Source organism: Schistocerca piceifrons, chromosome 9 (assembly GCF_021461385.2).
Source record: "Schistocerca piceifrons isolate TAMUIC-IGC-003096 chromosome 9, iqSchPice1.1, whole genome shotgun sequence".
NCBI classification, from domain to species: Eukaryota; Metazoa; Arthropoda; class Insecta; order Orthoptera; family Acrididae; genus Schistocerca; species Schistocerca piceifrons.
The window spans coordinates 17,400,875-17,426,060 of record NC_060146.1 but is presented as its reverse complement, the minus strand read 5'-3'; the positions used below and the strand labels follow the sequence as shown (position 1 = coordinate 17,426,060).

The window sequence follows — 25,186 nt, the reverse complement described above, 5'->3', positions numbered from 1 at the left end:
CTTTTCTCACTCTGGAGAACATGTCTTGGGTTCGGGAATGCATTCTGAAGTTTTGGTAGCCCTGCATCAGAATAGTCCCTCATCTGTTTATTCCTCTTCTCTTCATTCCCCATCTCCTCCCCTTTCTCCACTTTGGTGTTTGAGGTCTGGCTCTGTTTCTGCTTCCTCCCTGTGTGCTCCTGAAGGCCAGCCCATTTGTTTGATGCATAACAGGTGACTGGGTAACGTGTAATTCCTACCCCCGGGTCGACAGGTAGGGTTTGCACATATCCCCTGGTACAGGCCAGGCCCAGGGAGGGGTGATTGCATGAGCTGTTACCTTCATAATTGCCATTTGTTCCCTCTGTCTGGAGTTCGGAAGATGTGATTTGAGGTGTGAACCAGTCAGGAGGAGTGTGCCATTGGAGACAATGGCAATCATGGGGGATATTGTTGCAGTGAGCCAATTATCTTCATCTCGGGCTATGTTTACTAAATGTAAATGAAATGAGGCTAAAGATTCAATGACTCTCCTAACTGCACCTCGGTTCCTCGTTGTGTCACATACCGGAAGAGGTCAGTCTTTTGATATAGTTAATCCATTTATTATTCAAAAAAGTGTTGGTGCAATTACAGGCCCTGGGAAATCCCGCTCTTGCTAATGTAATTAGACTTTTCTTCTGGAGACCAATTGTGATTTTCAAGCCCAACTACTACTTACAGCTTCACCCCTCCTTGGCTATCCTGTTCGTGTCGAATCCCATCATATGCTGTATTCTTCACACGGTGTTATTTATACTCAGTTGCTTGATGGTCTGACCGAAGGTGAAGTCCAGCATTATCTGTCCGATCAGGGCACCACTGCGGTCCATACGCACTCCTTTTCTCACATTTGATCGAGCAGTGCTTCCCTCAAAGATTAAGGTGGGCTGTGAAATCATCACGATTCAACTGTACACTCCAAATCTGATGCACTGATACCAGTGTCAACATTATAACCACATTCACGTGTCCTGCCAAAACACGGCCAAATGTGTTACTTGTGGTAGAGACGCTCATTACCTGCCTCCTCCTCACCACTGCATCAATTGGAATGTATCACCTGACCAAGCCACCTCATTCTGTGATTGTGTGTGTCCCATGTATCTTGGTAAATAGGCTGTCCAGGAGATCCGGGTGAAGGAAAAAGTACCCTACCCTGTCACTCGCAGGTTGTTGGCTAGTTGAAAGCCGTGCATTTTAGCAGGTGGTACTTATAGTACCATTCTTGTTACGCCTCGCTCCATGGAGGACGTGGCCACGCAGACTTGTGACCTCCATTTCAGTACTGCAGTTGTTAAATTACCCAGTATTACAATAGCATCTCCATATCCTTCCCATAGAGCTGCGCAACAAGCTACCACACCTTTTTGCTCTGGAGGCGAAATCACCTGCTACGCAACTGGCAGGCTGGGAAGCCAACAAATGTCTGAGTCTTCATCTGCTAACTGTAAAGGCCTGCCCTGAGAAATCAAACAAAGACAAATGGTCTTCTCCTTCCCTGATTCAGACATCCTCTTCAACGGTGTCGCCACATGATACCCTCACCCGGCCGACCTCCATTTTGCCGGTGCCCCAGCACCTACCATTTTTCTGCCCAGGAGTCTGCAGGCCAATGCAGGGAGAATGCCGATACCTCCGTAGATCTCGTGGGGCAGGATCCTCTGCACCCTGTAGCAGCGAGTCTTGGAAGGCTGGCACCCAGCAGTTGTCTAGGTGACTGCCCTTCGTTTGTTCCCTTCTCCCTATTCCCCATTATGACTCTTCCCCAATAGAATGTTTGTGGCATTAGATACAGTGAGGAGCAATTACAGCTGCTCTCGGAATCACAGCATCTGGTTGTTTTCTGCCTCTAGGAAACAAAATTGCACTCTTGCAGCCACTTTGACCTCTTGCATTTCCTTCCAGTCCACTTTGACCCCCTTCCCCAAAGATGGGATTCCACCTCGTGGGGGAGTCATGCTGCTCATTTGTGATGACATCCAAAGCCAAACCATCTCATTGAACACCTAACTGTGCAGCGCAGGTCTGAGGCACCTTGCCACGGTTCACGCGGTTCCCCCCATTGGAGGTTCAGGTCCTCCATTGGGAATGGGTGTGTGTGTTTTCCTTAGCGTAAGTTAGTTTACGTTAGATTAAATAGTGTGTAAGCCAAGGGACCGATGACCTCATCAGTCTGGTCCCATAAGAACTTACCACAAATTTCCAAAAAACACCTAGCTGCTAGTGGTTGCAGTCCAATTTTTCCTTTGTTGTTCCAACTTTTCTCTTGGTAAAGTCTACATCCCTTCGTCATTCACTGTCTCAACGGCAGACTTACTCCAGCTTTTTGGTCAGCTCCCTCACCTCTTTTCGCTGCTTGACGACTTTGATACCCACCAGCCCCTTTGGGGCTGTTTGAGAACTGGTCCAAGAGGTTCCCTTTGACCTTCTCAATCAATTCAACCTGATCTGTCTTAACACTGGAGCACCCATGTTCCTTTCAGTCTACATGCACACTTATTCCCATTTGGACCTCTTGTACTGTACAGCACTGGCCAGTTTTCCTGTCGTCTCAAGTGGTCCGTTCTCTCCGACATGTACCCGAGTGACGATTTCCCGTGTGCTATCTGTTTGCTGACTCCTACCCCACCTACTTGTAAACACAATTGGCAGCTTTCTAAGGCTGCCTGGAGGCTTTACTACTCTCTGCCAACCTTTGATGAACATTTCCCAAGCTCTGATGACCAGGTAGAGTACCTTACGAACATTATCCTTACTACTGCAGAGTTAACATACCTCTCTCTTCTTTACCGAGTTGTGTACCAGGCCCCTGGCGCACTGAGGCGTGCTGCTATGCGATTCGTGTGGAGATATGCTCTCCACACTTTTAGGCATGGTGAACTGTATTCATTATAAGCAGCTGCATGTGCAGTGTCATGGCATTCTTCAGGATAGCAAAAGAGCTAGATTGGTCTTCCATAGTAGTTTTTTTTAGCAGTTTCAGTCCTCCTTCCATCATGCGGGACAACCTCTTCTGGCTCTCTCAGACCGAGGTTCAGTCCCTGATTTCTGGCCTGGCCTTAGCAGATGATGTCATTGTGGAACCTATTGCTATCTCCATGACCTTGGGCCACTATTTTGCAGAGATTTTGAGCTCCACCCGCTATCCTGCCTCCCTTGGAAACAAGTGGAGGAGGCTCAGGTCATATCCTTCTCCTCTCAGAATCATGATCTCTTCAAAGATGTTACAACACATTTCTCTTGCAGACAGACACTGGTGTGAAGTCACGTCATACCCATACGTAACTCCAGTAAGGACGAACACCTTCCTTCTAGCTACCATCCCATTTCTCTCACCAGCTGTGTTTGCAAGGTCATGGAACATATGATCCATGGCCAGCTGGTATGGTGGCACAATCTACTAATTTGAGTGCACCGTACTGCAGTTGACCGTCCAGTTACTTTGTCAATCCGTGTCACGAACAGTTTTTTGCGGACATACCAGACTGTGGCCACGTTTTTCAATTTCGAGAAAGCCTGTGACACCTGCCGAAGTTCTGGTATCCTCTGTACTCTATACACGTGAAGCTTCCGAGGCCCCCCTGTCCCATTTTACTCGGGAATTTTTAAAAGACAGAGTTTCCAAGGTATATGTGAGTTTGGCTTTGTCAGACACCTTTATCCAAGAGAACGGGTGCCTCAAAGCTCTGTGCGGACTGTTGTCCTCTTTGCTATATCCATTAACACTATAGTGGACTGTCTCCTGCCAGGTACCTAGAGGTCGCTTTTTGTTGACGACTTTGCGATCTATTGCAGTTCTCTCTGCACTTGTCTCCTCGAGTGGTGTCTTCAGCGATGTCTGGGTGATCTTTACTCGTGGAGCATTGACGGTAAAACCCTATGCCCCCTTTTTTGATGACTCCCTTGACCCTGAGTATGAGGCATGCCCTTCTTCTCTGTTATCTCCTGGAGTCTCCTTTTGGCTGTTGCTCTGGGAGCTTAACTTTACACTACCTGCCACGTTCCCAATGGGTGCGAACCCCTCACCACCTCGACTTCGTGCGACGTTCTGTGTTCATCTTCAACTTTATTCGCTTGCCGAGGACACAGCTCTGTATTCGAACCGACGCCGTAAGTTTCTTGGCTTTCGCACGCGACTTAACCGTAGCACCTTAGTACACACTGATGGCTCTGAGATCAGCCGTGGTGTCGAGTGTGCCTTCGTCATTGGCTCCTACCATTTCCGGTATCGGCTTCCAGAACAGTGCTCAATTTTTACAGCAGAGTTCTTCGCTCTATATCAGGCCACCCAGTACATACGGTGACAGAGGCATTTTAATTGTGTCATATGTCCCAATTCTCTCAGTGCCCTTCAGAGCTCCTGTGTGCTGTACACATACTTATAACTTAGTGCAATGGCTCCTAGGAAACTTCCACTTGCTGACTGTTGAGGGAGCCACCGTGATGTTCAAGTGGTTTCCTGGTCACATGAGGCTGCCGTGGCCGCTCTCCTCCTAACTCAGCCTGCTAGCTCCTCCTTTCCTTTGGATGATCTTCATGTTGCCACCAGTCAGCAGATGGTATTACTTTGGGATCAGCAGTGGTCTTCTCTTCACAGGAACAAGCTCCAGGAAATTCAACCTCTCCAAACGGTTTGGCCAACCTCCTCTCGGCCCTCTCATCAGAGGAGATCATTTTAGATAGGTTGCATATTGGGCACTGTCATTTTAGCCATTCCCATTTGTTATGTCGTGATCCCCCACCACTTTGTGCTCATTGTCATCGACCTTTGATGGTTTACCACGTCCTGATCCACTGCCCTTTTTTTAACCGCTTATGTTCCAGTGTATGTTTGCTGTCCGAGTTATCGCCAATTTTAGCAAATGATGCGAGCGCTGTCAATCACGTTTTACTTTTTATCTGTCATAACGATACGGCTAAGAACATTCAGTGTTTCATTAGGGACCTCTGTTGCCTCTTTTTTTCGAGGGGAAGTCGTTGCTTTTAGCTCTCTTTCCTTCCATCGATTGGGCTTAACATATGGTCGCTTTTAGCTTCTTTTTCTTATTGCTGTTCTAAGGTTACAATGTGGGCATGTATGATGTCAGTTGTTTTTATGCCCGGAAAATAAGTAAAATGTTTACTGAAAAAACTAACTTCAGGAATGTATATGCATCGTGATCTACAGCAAAATGCATCCACATTATTCCTGCATGTTTTGTAATATCATTTAACCATCTCACATTCAGTGTCTACTTTGGTCTTTCCTATCTCTTGACATCCTGAAGAGCTTCCTTGGTCTGTCTTGCATGCATTCACCTGGCAACATGTCCAGCTCACTTCTATTTCATTTTCAGTACAGTACTGATCCATTTATTTATTGCCCTGTCTCAGATGGTAATGCTGAACTTATATCTCTCCAGTGCATGCTGATATTAGGAAAATGTAGTTGATCTACAAAGGAGATTATTAAAAAACTTGTGTGATTTGTCCTAGAATATTACTTGAGTGTATGCTATCTGTACGTATGTAGGTCTTCGGGGGATATTGAATGTACACAAAGGAGGACAGCACAAATGTTCATAGGTTTGTTTGATCCATGGTTGAGTGTCCCGGAAAGGTTGAGAAACATCAACAGCAGATATATGAAGATGGGCACCCATTATCCCACAAAATACTGCTTATAAAGTTCTAGGAACCAGATGTAGACGTTATGCTGAAGCAATGGTGTGTGTGTGTGTGTGTGTGTGTGTGTGTGTGTGTGTGTGTGTGTGTGTGTGTGTGTGTGTGTGTGTGTGTCCTTATGTAGGCGTTGGTGGTGGCTGGCATTTAAGTACTGTCACCCACTGCTCCAGATCAGTCTAATGACTGTGCCATTTCCATAATTCAGTAGTGGCGTATCGTGATTCAGGCCATCATGTACCCACGAGAAGCAGCATTACTGTTTTTGGTGCGGGATGCCGGAGATGGAGGAGGAAAGAGTACACTTGTATCTTGTAAGGGGTTTGGTATGAAATAAAACGGGAGTCTTCTAGATATTGAGTAGTCTGTAAAACAAAGTAACATGGCAAGCATACACTATCTGATCAAAGTACTTGCACCCCTGTTAGTGGGCATTAATATGGGATGTCCATTCTGATAGATCTTATTTTGGCTTAGTAAAAAAGTATGTCATTTAATAAGTATCAGAATACTGAGCAGGGAAAGATGCGATATAAACATGGCCATGACAAAAATAGATATGTAGGAAAAGAATGACGAACATATATCTGTCTTGTCCCATCCGTGATTCTGGATGGACATGTTGCATGTATGCCAGACAACAATAGATATCTTTTTAAAAGATTTTAGAATATATCTTCTGGAAAGGAGACAGTTTCTTTCATTTGTAAATTGCTTCACTGTGAAAATGATACCTGGATACACCGTAGCCTGCAAACATCGGAAAACAAGGTGACATCATTAATGATTTTATTACACTTCGTTCTTTATTATGAATCTGGATGGTGCATCCTTATCTTCGAGGAGAAAGAGGTAAATATCTCTGTGTTCATAGGAGAGCTAATATATCAATAATTTAGACTGTTACAGTGCTAATCGTAGTAAGACACTGTGGAGATCTCAACTTAGATGCGTGAGTTGCTGCTGGTGAAAGTATCCACCAGCCATGCACCTTGAAATAGTCCACGTTATTTGCACCTCTTTATAGAACCAGTAACCTCAGTATACTACCCCTCGCCCTTATGATGGCCTGAACTCTGCTGAGGACACTCTCAATGAGGTGTCTGAATATCTATGCAGGAATGGCTGCCTATTCTTCAAGTGTGTAAAGCAGAGAAGGCAGTGATATTGGATGCTGGGATATGGAGGAAAATCAATGTTCTAATTAATCCAAGAGGTGTGACATTAGGTTCAGATTCTGATTCTGGGAATGCCAGTCCATTTCAGGAATGTGATTGTCCGCAAACCATTAACTCACAGATGCTGCTTTGCAACAGGGTGCATTGTCATCTGGTCCTAACAGTCATCATCTCTGAACTGTTCCTCTACATTATGCTATGCACAATTCTATGAAATGTTTTTATACAGGGTAACAATTATTGAACTATATGAAATAAAATTATCATTACTTCTGAACAATTTGTGTTAGGATGTTCGTACGGCCCAGTTGGCCACGGAGCATGATGGGAATTAGTATGGTTTGGTTTAGTGATGGAGCCCACTGTCATTTGGATGGGTTCGTCAATAAGCAAAACTGACACATTTGGGGGACTGAGTACCCACATTTTGCAATCCAGAAGTTTCTTTGTTCTCAGTGGGTGTCCACTGTCCAGTCACAGAATAATTGGTGCTGTATTCCATGGGGCACATTGACTACCGAATGGTACGTGAAGATTTTGGAAGATGATTTTGTCCCCATTATCCAAAGTGACCATGATTTCGACAAGATGTGGTTCGTGAAAGACGGAGCTCGTCCCCATTGAAGCACGAGAGTGTTTGATGTTCTGGAGTAGCACTTTAGGGACCACGTTCTGGCTCTGGGGTACCCAGAGGCCACTGGAACGATCCTTGATGGCCACCATTTTCTCCAGATGTGAACACGTGTGACTCCTTTTTGTGGGGCTATATTAAGGGCAAGGTGTACAGCAATAACCCCAAAACCATTGCTGAGCTGAAAACAGATATTCAGGATCTAATTGACTGCATCAATGTTCCAACATTTCAGTGGGTCATGCAGAATTTCTCTGTTTGTCTGTGCCAAATCATCATCAATGATGGCAGGCATATTGAACACGTCATAATCTAAATACGAATATATGTAGTGGCATTTACATGCTGAATGAAGTGTGTGCATGCCGTGGTTTGTAACTAATTTACATTTTTTTCATATTATTCAATAACTGTCAACCTGTATCTTTCTGCATTTAGAGTTAACTTAACTGCTGCAAGGAGCCACACCCTAGCCACGAAAAACACTTCCATACTGTAAACACTTCCTCAGCACTCCTCCATTGACCCTACATACCATGGCTGGTCTATTCTCCAGACATTTGCCGAACCCAAACCCTTCCATCAGATTGCACAGAGTGTAGTGCAATTTGTCACTCCAAATGACCTGTTTCCAATCATCCACTGTCCAGTGGCATCCCTCTTTACACCACCTCGAGTGTCACGCAACATTGACTACAGAAATGTGTGGCCTATGAGGAGTTGCTTGACCAGTGTACCACAATTTTAACTCCCTACCCACAGTCATTGTTGTAGCTGGACTGCAGGTTGCACTTTGGAACTCAGGAGTGATCTCTTCTACTGGTTTCATGCAATTTTTTTTACAACTGTCCTCCACAACATTCAACGGTCTGTGTCCGTCAGTACATGAGATCTACCTGGTCTCTGCTTAGTTGTGGTTGTTACTCCACATTTCCACTTCACGATCACATCAGAAACAGTTGACTTGGGCAGCTGTAGAAGAGTTGTTACTCTGATGACATCCAGTGACTAGTCCACATTTGAAGTCACTGAGCTCTCGTGATTGACCCATTCTGCTTTTAGTGCTTTTCTACGGACATTTACCCCATCTTATTTTATACTGGTGGGTCCTCCTCTCATGAATCTAATGGTCAGTTCCACATTACACTGGGGTATCCAGATATGTTTGATCAGATCATATATGTTCTTAGCACAGCACTTAACCTGCTCATTTCAGTGAACTTGAGGTAAAACTTGTGACTGATATTATTGTGAGAGCCATCTGTTTCTCCTATCATGCTGAAACGAACTAGTGGTTGCATCTTCCTTGTCATTTTTGAAAACAAACTAAGAATAGGAATTATGTTTAACAAAAAGACTTAAATTTGTTTGTGCAGGTATCTATACAATGTATCTAACAACAAAGATGCTGTAACTTACCAAACGAAAGCGTTGGTATGTTGATAGAGACATAAAACACACAAACACACACACAAATTACAAGCTTTCGCAACCCATGGTTGCTTCATCAGGAAAGAGGGAAGGAGAGGGAAAGACGAAAGGATGTGGGTTTTAAGGGAGAGGTAAGGAGTCATTCCAATCCCGGGAGCGGAAAGACTTACCTTAGGGGGAAAAAAGGACAGGTACACACACACACACACACACACACACACACACACACACACACACATATCCATTCACACACATACAGACACAGGCAGACATATGTAAATGCAAAAGGGTTGGGCAGAGATGTCAGCTGAGGCAGAAGTACAGAGGCAAAGATGTTGTTGAATGACAAGTGATGTGCGAGGGGCAGCAACTTGAAATTAGCGGAGGTTGAGGCCTGGCGGATAACGAGAAGAGAGGATATACTGAAGGGCAAGTTCCCATCTCCGGAGTTCTGACAGGTTGGTGTTAGTGGGAAGTATTCAGATAACCCGGACGGTGTAACACTGTGCCAAGATGTGCTGGCCGTGCACCAAGGCATGTTTAGCCACAGGGTGATCCTCATTACCAACAAACACTGTCTGCCTGTGTCCATTCATGCGAATTGACAGTTTGTTGCTGGTCATTCCCACATAGAAGGCTTCACAGCGTAGGCATGTCAGTTGGTAAATCACGTGGGTGCTTTCACACGTGGCTCTGCCTTGGATCGTGTACATCTTCCGGGTTACAGGACTGGAGTAGGTGGTGGTGGGAGGGTGCATGGGACAGGTCTTACACCGGGGGCGGTTACAAGGGTAGGAGCCAGAGGGTAGCGGAGGTGGTTTGGGGATTTTATAGGGATGAACCAAGAGGTTATGAAGGTTAGGTGGACGACGGAAAGACACTCTTGGTGGAGTGGGGAGGATTTCATGAAGGATGGATCTCATTTCAGGGCAGGATTTGAGGAAGTCGTATCTCTGCTGGAGAGCCACATTCAGAGTCTGATCCAGTCCCGGAAAGTATCCTGTCACAAGTGGGGCACTTTTGTGGTTCTTCTGTGGGAAGTTCTGGGTTTGAGGAAGTGGCTCTAGCTATTTGCTTCTGTACCAGGTCAGGAGGGTAGTTGCGGGATGCGAAAGCTGTTTTCAGGCTATTGGTGTAATGGTTCAGGGATTCCGGACTGGAGCAGATTTGTTTGCCACAAAGACCCAAGATGTAGGGAAGGGACCGTTTGATATGGAATGGGTGGCAGCTGTCAAAATGGAGGTACTGTTGCTTGTTGGTGGGTTTGATGTGGAGAGATGTGTGAAGCTGGCCATTGGACAGATGGAGGTCAACATCGAGGAAAGTGGCATGGGATTTGGCATAGGACCAGGTGAATCTGATGGAACCAAAGGAGTTGAGGTTGGAGAGGAAATTCTGGAGTTCTTCTTCACTGTGAGTCCAGATCATGCAGATGTCATCAATAAATCTGTACCAAACTTTGGGTTGGCAGGCTTGGGTAACCAAGAAGGCTTCCTCTAAGCAACCCACGTACGAGGGGGCCATCCTTGTGCCCATGGCTGTTCCCTTTAATTGTTGGTTTGTCTGGCCTTCAAAAGTGAAGAAGTTGTGGGTTAGGATGAAGGTAGCTAAGGTAATGAGGAAAGAGGTTTTAGGTAGAGTAGCAGGTGATAGTCATGAAAGGAAGTGCTCCATTGCAGCGAGGCCCTGGACGTGCGGGATATTTGTGTATAAGGAAGTGGCATCAATGGTTACAAGGATGGTTTCTGGGGGTAACAGATTGGGTAAGGATTCCAAGCTTGAAATTTCTATGTTTTTTATTGTCTATCAACATACCAACACTTTCGTTTGGTAAGTTACAGCATCTTTGTTTTTTTATATACAGGGTGAGTCGCCTAGCATTACTGCTGGATATATTTTGTAAACCACATCAAATACTGACTAATCGATTCCACAGACCGAACGTGAGGAGAGGGGCTAGTGTAATTGGTTAATACAAACCATAAAAAAAATGCACGGAAGTATGTTTTTTAACACAAACCTATGTTTTTTTTAAGTGGAACCCCGTTAGTTTTGTTAGCACATCTGAACATATAAACATATACGTAATCAGTGCCGTTTGTTGCATTGTAAAATGTTGATTACATCCGGAGATATTGTAACCTAAAGTTGACGCTTGAGTACCACTCCTCCGCTGTTCGATCGTGTGTATCGGAGAGCACCGAATTACGTAGGGATCAAAAGGGAACAGTGATGGACCTTAGGTACAGAAGAGACTGGAACAGCACATTACGTCCACATGCTAAAACCTTTTTATTGGTCTTTTTCACTGACGCACATGTACATTACCATGAGGGGTGAGGTACACGTCCACACGTGGTTTCCGTTTTCAATTACGGAGTGGAATAGAGTGTGTCCCGACATGTCAGGCCAATAGATGTTCAATGTGGTGGCCATCATTTGCTGCACACAATTGCAATCTCTGGCATAATGAATGTCGTACACGCCACAGTACATCTGGTGTAATGTCGCCGCAGGCTGCCACAATACGTTGTTTCATATCCTCTGGGGTTGTAGGCACATCACGGTACACATTCTCCTTTAACGTACCCCACAGAAAGAAGTCGAGAGGTGTAAGATCAGGAGAACTGGCTGGCCAATTTATGCGTCCTCCACATCCTATGAAATGCCCGTTGAACATCCTGTCAAGAGTCAGCCTACTGTTAATTGTGGAATGTGCAGGTGCACCATCATGCTGATACCACATACATCAACGCGTTTCCAGTGGGACATTTTTGAGCAACGTTGGCAGATCATTCTGTAGAAATGCGATGTATGTTGCAGCTGTTTGGGCCCCTGCAATGAAGTGAGGACCAATTAGGTGGTCGCCAATGATTCCGCACCATACATTTACAGTCCACGGTCGCTGTCGCTCTACCTGTCTGAGCCAGCGAGGATTGCCCACGGACCAGTAATGCATGTTCCGTAGATTCAGTGCCCCGTGGTTTGTGAAACCCGTTTCATCGGTAAACAGGTAGAACTGCAACGCATTCTCTGTTAATGCCCATTGACAGAATTGCATTCGATGATTAAAGTCATCACCATGTAATTGCTGATGTAGCAACACATGAAACAGGTGAAAACGGTGACGATGCAGTATGCGCATGACACTACTTTGACTCAGTCCACCGGCTCTTGGAATGTCCCATGTACTCATGTGTGGGTTCATGGCAACAGCAGCTAACACACCAACTGCACCCGCTTCTCCTGTGACGGGCCTGTTACAGACCCGTTTGAGTGCTACGACCATACCTGTTGCATACAGTTGGCAGTAGATGTTTTGCACTGTGCGGCACGTTGGATGCTCTCTGTCCGGGTACCGTTCTGCATACACCCTGCAGGCTTCAGCTGCATTTCGTCGACACTTGCCATAGATGAGTATCATCTCCGCCTTTTCAGAGTTTGAATACACCATGGTCACAGTTCCTACAACACTACACTATCACAGACATCTGGTAACACGGCGTACTACAGTTGGTCTGCGTGCGGAGATGAATGCAGAACAACAATAGCAGCAAGCGCTACATGCGGACACTGCGACAGCTAGACCAAACCACAACAGTGGACTACAGCCACACTCATAAACACGGTCGTCATCATAAACATATCCCTGCAGATGCTGCTCACCGACCGTGGCCCGTGTTTGTTACAACACGCAACTGAACATCGGAGGTTTCAAGCGTCAATATCTCCGGATGTAATTAACATTTTACAATGCAACAAATGGCACTGATTACATATTTGTTTATGTGTTCAGATGTGCTAACAAAACTAACGTGGTTCCATTTAAAAAAACATAGGTTTGTGTTAAAAAACATACTTCCATGCATTTTTATATGGTTTATGTTAAACAGTTACACTAGCCCCTCTCCTCACGTTCGGTCTGTGGAATCGGTTCGTCAGTATTTGATGTGGTTTACGAAATATATCCAGCGGTAATGTTAGGTGACTCACCCTGTATATCTATATAATGTGTAATGGATAAACATAAAGTAACATAATCCACATTAATATTTGCAGCAATTGGAAACTCCTGAAGATCCTGACACGCGTGACCCACTAGAGTTGGAGAGAGATGTAAGTGGTGTCTTGTTCAGAGTGTCCCTTTCTACATAATCTAGATGTAATTACCTTAATTAATAATGTGTGAGTGGTAGTCATAAAGTTTTATCTCCTCAAAAAGGTAGACATACAAAATTAATATTTTGTTTGTTTGCAGGTACATGCCTTTCATTACTGGCTAACACTGAAATCCACATGGTGCAGTACCATGGCACAGCCAATCTCCTCTTAACCAGTGAACTGTGCTGTTTTGTTTTGGCTGCTGTGACAGCATGCTGTGATTCTGTAGTGTGGGGGTTTCAATATCTACCAGGGACACACTTGCAAACAAACAAAATGTTATGTAACTTAATGTTTAGAGGGAATGATTAAAACTTTGACTGTCATTCGTACACAGATTACCACGTAGTCATACTAGGTTGTTTTTATGCTTAACGGAAGTAGCATGCAGTGGCCTGCTAATGATTGAATGAATGAATATTTTGCTATACGGTATGCCGTATGTTAAGTTGTATCAGGATTAAGAAGAAATCCTCATGTGAGATAAGCAATGCTATGACAGACATAGAAAGAACAGAAGTAGGTCCATATGAATATCTCTTGCCCCCCCCCCCTCATTCCACGTGGGAAAAATATATCTAAAAACAAAGATGATGTGACTTACCAAACGAAAGCGCTGGCAGGTCGATAGACACACAAACATACACACAAAATTATAGCTTTCGCAACCAACGGTTGCTTCGTCAGGAAAGAGGGAAGGAGAGGGAAAGACGAAAGGATGTGGTTTTTAAGGGAGAGGGTAAGGAGTCATTCCAATCCCGGAAGCGGAAAGACTTACCTTAGGGGGAAAAAGGACGGGTATACACTCACTCACGCACACACACACATATCCATCCACACATATACAGACACAAGCAGACATATTCAAAGACAAAGAGTTTGGGCAGAGATGTCAGTCGAGGCGGAAGTGCAGAGGCAAAGATGTTGTTGAATGACAGGTGAGGTATGAGTGGCGGCAACTTGAAATTAGCGGAGATTGAGGTCTGGTGGGTAACGGGAAGAGAGGATATATTGAAGAGCAAGTTCCCATCTCCGAAGTTCGGATAGGTTGGTGTTAGTGGGAAGTATCCAGATAACCCGGACGGTGTAACACTGTCCCAAGATGTGCTGGCCGTGCACCAAGGCATGTGTAACCACAGGGTGATCCTCATTACCAACAAACACTGTCTGCCTGTGTCCATTCATGCGAATGGACAGTTTGTTGCTGGTCATTCCCACATAGAATGCATCACAATATAGGCAGGTCAGTTGGTAGACCACGTGGGTGCTTTCACACGTGGCTCTGCCTTTGATCGTGTACACCTTCCGGGTTACAGGACTGGAGTAGGTGGTGGTGGGAGGGTGCATGGGACAGGTTTTACACCGGGGGCGGTTACAAGGGTAGGAGCCGGAGGGTAGGGAAGGTGGTTTGGGGATTTCATAGGGATGAACTAACAGGTTATGAAGGTTAGGTGGACGGCGGAAAGACACTCTTGGTGGAGTGGGGAGGATTTTATGAAGGATGGATCTCATTTCAGAGCAAGATTTGAGGAAGTCGTATCCCTGCTGGAGAGCCACATTCAGAGTCTGATCCAGTCCCGGAAAGTATCCTGTCAGAAGTGGGGCACTTTTGTGGTTCTTCTGTGAGAGGTTCTGGGTTTGAGGGGATGAGGAAGTGACTCTGGTTATTTGCTTCTGTACCAGGTTGGGAGGGTAGTTGCGGGATGCGAAAGCTGTTGTCAGGTTGTTGGTGTAATGGTTCAGGGATTCCGGACTGTAGCAGATTCGTTTGCCATGAAGACCTAGGCTGTAGGGAAGGGACCGTTTGATGTGGAATGGGTGGCAGCTGTCATAATGGAGGTACTGATGCTTGTTGGTGGGTTTGATGTGGATGGACGTGTGAAGCTGGCCATTGGACAGATGGAGGTCAACGTCAAGGAAAGTGGCATGGGATTTGGAGTAGGACCAGGTGAATCTGATGGAACCAAAGGAGTTGAGGTTGGAGAGGAAATTCTGGAGTTCTTCTTCACTGTGAGTCCAGATCATGAAGATGTCATCAATAAATCTGTACCAAACTTTGGGTTGGCAGGCCTGGGTAACCAAGAAGGCTTCCTCTAAGCGACCCATGAATAGGTTGGCGTACGAGGGGGCCATCCTGGTACCCATGGCTGTTCCCTTTAATTGTTGGTATGTCTGGCCTTCAAAAGTGAAGAAGTTGTGGGTCAGGATGAAGCTGGCTAAGGTAATGAGGAAAGAGGTTTTAGGTAGGGTGGCAGGTGATCAGCGTGAAAGGAAGTGCTCCATCGCAGTGAGGCCCTGGACGTGCGGAATATTTGTGTATAAGGAAGTGGCATCAATGGTTACAAGGATGGTTTCCGGGGGTAACAGATTGGGTAAGGATTCCAGGAGTGCGAGAAAGTGGTTGGTGTCTTTGATGAAGGATGGGAGACTGCATGTAATGGGTTGAAGGTGTTGATCTACGTAGGCAGAGATATGTTCTGTGGCGGCTTGGTAACCAGCTACAATGGGGCGGCCGGTATGATTGGGTTTGTGAATTTTAGGAAGAAGGTAGAAGGTAGGGGTGCGGGGTGTCGGTGGGGTCAGGAGATTGATTTAGTCAGGTGAAAGGTTTTGCAGGGGGCCTAAGGTTCTGAGGATTCCTTGAAGCTCTGCCTGGACATCGGGAATGGGATTACCTTGGCAAACTTTGTATGTGGTGTTGTCTGGAAGCTGACGCAGTCCCTCAGCCACATACTCCCGATGATCAAGTACCACGGTTGTGGAACCCTTGTCCGCCGGAAGAATGACGATGGATCAGTCAGCCTTCAGATCACAGATAGCCTGGGCTTCAGCAGTGGTGATGTTGGGAGTAGGATTAAGGTTTTTTAAGAAGGATTGAGATGCAAGGCTGGAAGTCAGAAATTCCTAGAAGGTTTGGAGAGGGTGATTTTGAGGAAGAGGAGGTGGGTCCCGGTGCGATGGAGGATGGAACTGTTCCAGGCAGGGTTCAATTTTTGCCACTTTCAACACTACCGCTGCTATAAAATCCACCATTTCTGGTTCTCAAACAGTTCCTTTCACCTATTAAACAACCATTTCGGCTAGTTCTAATAACTTTCGCTTTATTTCCATTTCCGTTTTTCCCACATCACTGATAATTTTTAGCTGCTTTTCACAGGTTTTAACGTCATTATTTCTTTGTCAGACAATTGTTAGCCTCATTTTCATAATCTGCCACCACAAAACCACTCCTTTTAATACATTACACGCAGTTTTTTCTAAATTTTCCCGAATTTCTCTGTCCTTAAACGTGTTTTGGCGGCAACACAACCACCTAACCTCTGTGCCCATCGTTGTCTACCAACCCAAATCCAACATAGCCCAACTGTAACCAACACCTTTTCGCCTTTTTTCACACCAGATCTCCAGTTACTTTCCAGTTCACTTTTATCTCTCCCCATATATTTTTATTTTCATTTTCATTTCAGCCTCATGTTACACTTTCCACCTTCTAATACCATGTCACCCTCACAACACCCCCACAATGACCCCATTAAGTTTTATTTACATTCCCTCCGCAAACATGCCTTCGCCCTAGCCAGATTACGCTCCCATATCCTATTTTCTCAGGCTTGACTGACATTTGGCATTACCCCCAAAGGCCTCACACTTAAAGTTCCCATCTTGAGCTGCAACCCTTCTTTCCATCAGTCCCTATACCAGTTCCAAACTGAACAATCCATTGCCCTCACCCACCTAATCCTTCACCTACACATCAACTCAGCCAATGAACACACCCGTCAACTCCTATCCTTAATAAAAGTCCTTAATCTTTCCTCTCCCACATCCACACCGGCTGTTCAGAGCATCCTCCTACAGGCCAATCGCAAATTAGAACAGCATGCCACCCTCCACCTCAAAAAACTATCCAATCTCCTGGTTTCCCACCTCCGGAAAGGCAACTCACTCACCCTTCACAACCTTTCCAGCAAACCTCAACCTCCTCTCATTGCACACAAACCCAGTCTCTCCCATCTACTCAATCTCCCACTTCCAGGTCCACTCCCTCCAAAACCTCAAAATTCCAATCAACACAATCTGGAACCACAACACCCTAATTCAGTAGTTAACCTTTCCTCCAAACCTCTCTCCCAATCCGAAACCTCTGTCCTATCCAAAGGCCTCACCTTCAGCCCCACTCCCAGATTCAACCAAACAGCCCTCGTCAAAGATTTACTGTCCTACACTCGTACTCTCTGCTGGAAATATCACTTTGCCACAAAGAAAAATGATCCTAATCCTACTCCTAATGATCCAACTCCCCAAGACACTATCCAAATTGAACCCTGCCTGGAACAGTTCCGTCCTCCGTCGCAATGGGACCCACCTCCTCTTCCTCAAAATCACCCTCTCCAAACCTTCTAGGAATTTCTGACTTCCAGCCTTGCATCTCAATCCTTCTTAAAAAACCTTAATCCTACTCCCAACATCACCACTGCTGAAGCCCGGGCTATCCGTGATCTGAAGGCTGACCGATCCATCGTCATTTTTCTGGCGGACAAGGGTTCCACAACTGTGGTACTTGATCGTCGGGAGTATGTGGCTGAGGGACTGCGTCAGCTTCCAGAAAACACCACATACAAAGTTTGCCAACGTAATCCCATTCCTGATATCCAGGCGGAGCTTCAAGGAATCCTCAGAGCGTTAGGCCCCCTGCAAAACCTTTCACCTGACTCCATCAACCTCCTGACCCCACCGACACCCCACACCCCTACCTTCTACCTTCTTCCTAAAATTCACAAACCCAATCATACCGGCTGCCCCATTGTAGCTGGTTACCAAGCCCCCACAGAATGTATCTCTGCCTACGTAGATCAACACCTTCAACCCATTACATGCAGTCTCCCCTCCTTCATCAAAGACACCAACCACTTTCTCGAACGCCTGGAATCCTTACCCAATCTGTTACCCCCAGAAACCATCCTTGTAACCATTGATGCCACTTCCTTATACACAAATATTCCGCACGTCCAGGGCCTCGCTGCGATGGAGCACTTCCTTTCACGCCGATCACCTGCCACCCTACCTAAAACCTCTTTCCTTATTACCTTAGCCAGCTTCATCCTGACCCACAACTTCTTCACTTTTGAAGGCCAGACATACCAACAATTAAAGGGAACAGCCATGGGTACCAGGATGGCCCCCTCGTACGCCAACCTATTCATGGGTTGCTTAGAGGAAGCCTTCTTGGTTACCCAGGCCTGCCAACCCAAAGTTTGGTACAGATTTATTGATGACACCTTCATGATCTGGACTGACAGTGAAGAAGAACTCCAGAATTTCCTCTCCAACCTCAACTCCTTTGGTTCCATCAGATTCACCTGGTCCTACTCCAAATCCCATGCCACTTTCCTTGACGTTGACCTCCATCTGTCCAATGGCCAGCTTCACACATCTCTCCACATCAAACCCACCAATAAGCAACAGTACCTCCATTATGACAGCTGCCACCCATTCCACATCCAACGGTCCCTTCCCTACAGCCTAGGACTTCGTGGCAAACGAATCTGCTCCAGTCCGGAATCCCTGAACCATTACACCAACAACCTGAGAACAGCTTTCGCATTCTGCAACTGCCCTCCCGACCTGGTACAGAAGCAAATAACCAGAGCCACTTCCTCATCCCCTCAAACCCAGAACCTCCCACAGAAGAACCACAAAAGTGCCCCACTTCTGACAGGATACTTTCCGGGACTGGACCAGACTCTGAATGTGGCTCTCCAGCAGGGATACGACTTCCTCAAATCTTGCCCTGAAATGAGATCCATCCTTCATGAAATCCTCCCCACTCCACCAAGAGTGTCTTTCCACCGTCCACCTAACCTTCGTAACCTGTTAGTTCATACCTATAAAATCCCCAAACCACCTTCCCTACCCTCTGGCTCCTACTCTTGTAACCGCCCCCGGCGTAAAACCTGTCCCATGCACCCTCCCACCACCACCTACTCCAGTCCTGTAACCTGGAAGGTGTACACGATCAAAGGCAGAGCCACGTGTGAAAGCACCCACGTGATTTACCAACTAACCTGCCTACACTGTGAAGCTTTGTATGTGGAAATGACGAGCAACAAACTGTCCATTCGCATGAATGGACACAGGCAGGCAGTGTTTGTTGGTAATGAGGATCACCCTGTGGCTAAACATGCCTTGGTGCACGGCCAGCACATCTTGGCACAGTGTTACACCGTCCGGGTTATCTGGATACTTCCCACTAACACCAACCTATCCGAACTCCGGAGATGGGAGCTTGCTCTTCAATATATCCTCTTTTCCCGTTACCCACCAGGCTTCAATCTCTGCTAATTTCAAGTTGCCGCCACTCATACCTCACCTGTCATTCAACAGCATCTTTGCCTCTGCACTTCTGCCTCGACTGACATCTCTGCCCAAACTCTTTGTCTTTGAATATGTCTGCTTGTGTCTGTATATGTGTGGATGGATATGTGTGTGTGTGCGTGTGTGAGTGTATACCCGTCCTTTTTCCCCCTAAGGTAAGTCCTTCCACTCCCAGGATTGGAATGACTCCTTACCCTCTCCCTTAAAACCCACATCCTTTCGTCTTTCCCTCTCCTTCCCTCTTTCCTGACGAAGCAACCGTTGGTTGCGAAAGCTAGAATTTTGTGTGTATGTTTGTTTGTTAGTGTGTCTATCGACCTGCCAGCGCTTTCGTTTGGTAAGTCACATCATCACATCTATATTAGAACTCAAAACATTTATTTATAATCATAGTTCCTGATCCTGTTGAATAAATAGAGAGAAAGAAACATTTTTTTCAGTGAGCACAAGTAGAATGTGGATATGCAAACTGGAAATTATGATCAGTAAGTTCTCCATCACTTTCTGGTTGACTGCAATAATAATTTTCATGCTATCTGGTGGCTTTTTCTAGAGATTTTCTGCCAATGATTTTTTAATGATTTTCTGATTTTTGCCAGCACAAGTGCCTGATGTTACCAAAGATTTACTTTCAGTTCCTGGTGGTGGTGAATCTGAAATGCCACTTGACTGAAGATCCCTAAACAAAAAACAACTTTATTTATTGTTTATAAAGTGCTGTATTTTTTTGTCTCTGTTTCAAATCAGATTATACCCAAGAATTAGAAACATTAAAATTAAGTGAAGTGTTCTAGAAAACAAATTTTTGAGTTGTGTTGTGGGCAGCAGGTTAATTAATTTTGTTGTATAATGAATTAATCGCTGTCTTTCACAAGAGTTTGAAAATTATTTTTGCGGTCTGCCAGAAAGTGATGGAGAACATACTGACCAAAATTTCCAGTTTGCAAGTCCACATTCTACTTGCACTCAGTGAAAAAATGTTTCTTTCTCTCTATTTACTCAGCAGGATCAGGAACTATGATTATAAATAAAAGTTTTGAGTTCTAACAGATTCATATATTCAGTAAAAGTTCACATGCACAAACATAGTTATATTCCTCATAATAATAATAATAATAATAATAATAATAATACATCAACAGCTTGCTTTACAACATAAACTTATAAAACAACACGTTCCCACATACAAGTATGCACCACAAAATGTACTGGAGATTGATGAATACAAATTATACTGGAACAGAACCATTATAACAGATAAAACAACACCACATAACAAACCTGACATCATACTCACCCTAAAAAGAAGAAATTAACACAACTAATCAAAATATCCATACCAAATACAACAAATATACAAAAGAAAACAGGAGAAAAAATTGAAAAGTACATCCAACTGGCTGAGGAAGTCAAGGACATGTGGCATCAGGATAAAGATGACATTATGCCAATTATACTATCAACTACAGGAGTCATACCACACAATATCCACCAGTACATCAACGCAATACAGCTACATCCAAACTTATATATATACAACTACAGAAATCTGTAATTATTGATACATGTTCAATTACCCGGAAGTTCCTAAATGCAATGTAACATATACCGTACAGTTAAAAGGAAGTCACGCTCGATCAAGGTCCGCGTCACTTTCCATTTTTGACCAGACATAACATCTGAGAAAAGAAAGAATAATAATAATAATAATAATAATAATAATAATAATAATAATAATGTTCCTATCATAAATAACACTATGAGTGGTTCAGAGGTGACCTCTACAGTATGTTCCAATTAAATTGTCTTTTGCCCTGATTTCTAATCCTGAAAGCTCATTGCTCGCCACAAAAGGTAAAAAAATAAACTCCCTACTTGCCACCCAGTTTTTTCAACGTTACGGGTGGCACACAGTTACTTTTGTGAAATCCACACAATCCAGGACGGTGTATAGTCCTCACGCATTCATTCCTATTTGTACTGACGACATGCATTTAGTAGCAACCTGGCTGTGATGTCATCCAATGCACCACGAAAGCCGGTGCTTGACTGACGCAGGCAGGGTGATAGCTCAGTGCAAAGTGTGTCTCTTACTTCCTCTCCAACCGTATTTATATATGGGTGCAGCGGACAGCCTAACGGAACATCTTCTGTCCACCACTTTATGCCCAGGTAGTAGCATATAGATGACCGCTTTCTTGGACATATATTATTTAATTATTTTGTCATGAACCAATTTACAATATTTGTAATTTTTGTATGATTAAAGTTAGTTGGCATTAGTTATTAAAAAAAGTTTCAGTGCAACTCCATTTAAACTGTGCCGACTAGAATTTTTAGAATGGAAACGACAGTAGAATATGACCTCTGAACTAAAACTTCAAGAGACCAGTCTTGAAACTTGTTACAGCTTTATTATTTAATGTAATCAAGTGCTATAACCAGAACTTTGTATCATTAATGTAAATGATACTTAATCTATTACAAATAATCTATTCCAAATTTAGTTTTTAGTAAATTACTTGCAAACTGTTAGAGCTAGATTAATGGGGTCACATAGTTAATGTTTTTATAACAAATTGATGCTACATATGAATTTTCATCTTTCTGGGTCTAATATTTAGTGCCTTAATTTTTCCGTAAAAGTGCCAATTTTGACCAAAATATTGCTTCGATCAAATTGAGACTTGTAACAGTTGATTGTGACATATGTTTGCTTGTACTGAACAATTTTTAGCTTTCTGGCTTTATCATTTAGTGCTATTTACTTTTTTTCTTAAAACAGTGTATTTGCAAAACATTCATCTGATTATTCTGAGACTTAACAATTTTGATATTTAGCAATTTTGATATTAATATACTGAAGCATACATTTACAAAGTTTGGAAAAGTTCCTTTAATCTTTAATTTTGTTCTTTGATTATGGTGCAATACTTTCATGCTTCGCACAGGCATGTTACGATGATGTGGCGCTAGTGACAGTGAACTGGGATAAGTTCCGACACACTTGCTCGCCTCTGTAACTCTCAAATGTGGAGCATTTGTTTCGCCTAAGTGTCATCATTATAATTGCCAAAAAACTATGTATCTTTATCAAGCAAGCCAAACAGTTGCGTTTATCACAGGCTAGACATTTGCAACGGAATGTGAACTGTAGGACTTGTGTCACTTGAGGAGCTTGTGGGGATGTGAATCAAAGGAAATAACACGACGAAGATACTGGCAGAAGTGTAGCAGTGAGTTTGGATCGGAAGCTGTGCCCAGATATCTCACTCAGTTAGGGCACCATCAGCAAAAGATGAGGGTCTGGGTGAAGCCCGGTTTTTGAAGAATTGCACATAGCACTGCACAGTGAAAAATTGATTCTGTGTCAAGATCTTTGATATTGATTAATGTTAACTGTTCAGCAGTATTTCTTTGAACTAAGAAATGGGTACATTTTTATTTCCAAGACCATTTACTTATTTATTTCATTTATTTATGTAGCACATGGGAATACAAACATAACTGAAACTGACATTCGTGAATTGCATAATTTTACAAAATAAATAGAATTAAGCAACTGAATCTACAAATTAATATCTAAAGTTTCAATCCGTTCAGGGGTTGCCTCTATAATTTCCAAGAAATCTTCTAGATTTCCATGGTAAGCTCATCTGCTACAGCTTGTTAGAAGGTGTTTGATGGTCATGTTAAATGCCATAGTCACATTCAAAAGACAAAGACTTTCCACATTGGCAGAGGCTTTCTGCACAAATCCTGTGGTCTGTCCAAATTCATTTAATTGTTTTCCAAGCGCATCATGATAATTCAAAGCCAGCTGGTCCTGTGTCAGATCTTATAAATATTTACAGCATTTAGTAAGGTATTTCTGATTACTTTGTGATACCATTTTTCTCTCCGTAACAGGAAAGTTGTGCAACTCTGATCTACTAAGTCAACGAACAGATTGCATTTGTTAGTGTGAGAGCACAAAGAAAGCTGACAGTCTGCTTGCTAACTGCCCGTCCAGCGAAGCACTGTTGTATGTTCCAGCAGGTGCACACACCAAACACTGATTAACCTGCCAGCCGAGGTAAAACTGTAACAGAATGAATAGAATCTCACAAGCACACTGGATGCCCTGCAGTCCTTGTCAAATGATTTTAAAGGAAATATTTGGAAAAAAACTTATTCTTTTCACTCTTATAGCCTAATTTGCCAGCTTCATAGTGAACTGGGTAGCTTTTCATTAGTGGTCTTATCTAAGGTGTTATTTCAAAATTAAGTAACCTACCCATAAAATTTGAACAGTTTGTAATAAAAAGCCACCATGAGTTTATGTTAGATGTATGTTAGGACACACATTCCTGCATATGAAATGTAGCTAACGTATTGAGTTTTTCTTTAGTCATCTTGTGAATGTTGCAGTTCTTCTTATTTCTGTGCTTGCCAAGAAAATTGGAGAGGGATTCTGCCTTATGAAAGACATCTTTGTAGTTTTGTTTTCACCCAGACACGTTTCAGCACTTTGTGGTTTGTTTATTTTTCTTCAGCAAAATTGTTACATGCTAACCTTTAAAGAAACTTTTGGTACAAAATATTTACATTTGTAAAATAAGTTTCTAGTTTATAGTACATTTGGAAATAAAGTGGATGTATGCATTTGTTTACATACCTCACATGTAGCTGTTGGATATATGTGATAGTAAAAAAATGTGCAAATCCCCTTTATTTCCAAATGTGCTACAAAACCAGAAATTTTAGGCATACCATAAATAAAGAACGTAGAGTGTCTCAACTCGGTGACATATGTCTCAGTTCTGCACTCCACACAAATCAATGTAAAAACATTTGACAAAACTCACTTATTTTACAAATGCAAATGTTTTGTACCAAAAGTTTCCTTAAAAGTTAAAATGTAACAGTTTTGCATGAGGAAAATAAACAAACCCTCTGAAGATAAGCACTAAAGATGTTGAAACATGTGTGGCTGAAAACAAAATTACGAAGGTGTCTTGCACAAGGTGGAATTCGTCTCCAATTTTTCTTTAGACTCTCCATTCTAGAGAAAATGGATTGCGAGTAGTGCACTCCATTCCATATGCGCATAAATGATACAGTGAGAGTGCACTATCCATAAAATCCTTTGTACCTCATAAATGGTTCAAGATGAAGCAATTTTGTTGACAAATGATGGCACTTGGTATATGATCAGCATGCAGAATTTTATCTATCATGATAAACAAGTAACTACAGGTTTCTTAAAAATAATAATATATTTGTTAAAGACCATTGATAGTTTTTGACATGCAAATTAGTGTGGGTTTGCAAAACATAAGTGAAGAAATTACACATTTATTTTTATACTGAAAATTAACTTTTCCATAAGTTATTGACTTATTTTGTCTCCATTTCCATATTCAATAATACACTTCCAGGATTCCATCACATTGCAACAGTGTTTGAGGTGAAGTTGTGTATACATGGCTGTTTTTTGGCAAAAGAAACAAAATCTCACACATAACCAAGACAAAGTAGGTGTTACTCAAAACTCACCATGAATGTCCCTACGCCGAAGAAGAAAAAAGTGGTTTAGAAGTCTGGGAAAAATAGATAGCTGATTCGGCTGCAATTTCAGTGGAGTATCCTAGTGGATTCTTAGTAATGAACAGCTGGGATGCAAACTTTACCAAAGGATTTTCTAACTACACCACAATGATCTGAAAAGTGTGAAAGCAATTTACGT

The 25,186-nt window shown here is 43.5% G+C and overlaps 1 protein-coding gene across 10 annotated transcripts in view; it reads left to right on the top strand.

Annotated features, from left to right (window-relative positions):
* Positions 1–25,186, top strand: part of LOC124717156 (zinc finger protein 501-like) — a 337,802-nt gene that overhangs the window by 72,305 nt on the left and 240,311 nt on the right. For 8 of the 10 annotated variants that reach the window (XM_047243924.1, XM_047243922.1, XM_047243920.1 and 5 more), the window contains exon 4: positions 12,982–13,038. The exons of the other annotated variants lie outside the window; for them this stretch is intronic. In XM_047243924.1, the coding sequence (XP_047099880.1) occupies positions 12,982–13,038 (57 nt within the window). The remainder of the gene's footprint in view (positions 1–12,981; positions 13,039–25,186) is intronic. 10 annotated transcript variants of the gene reach the window in all.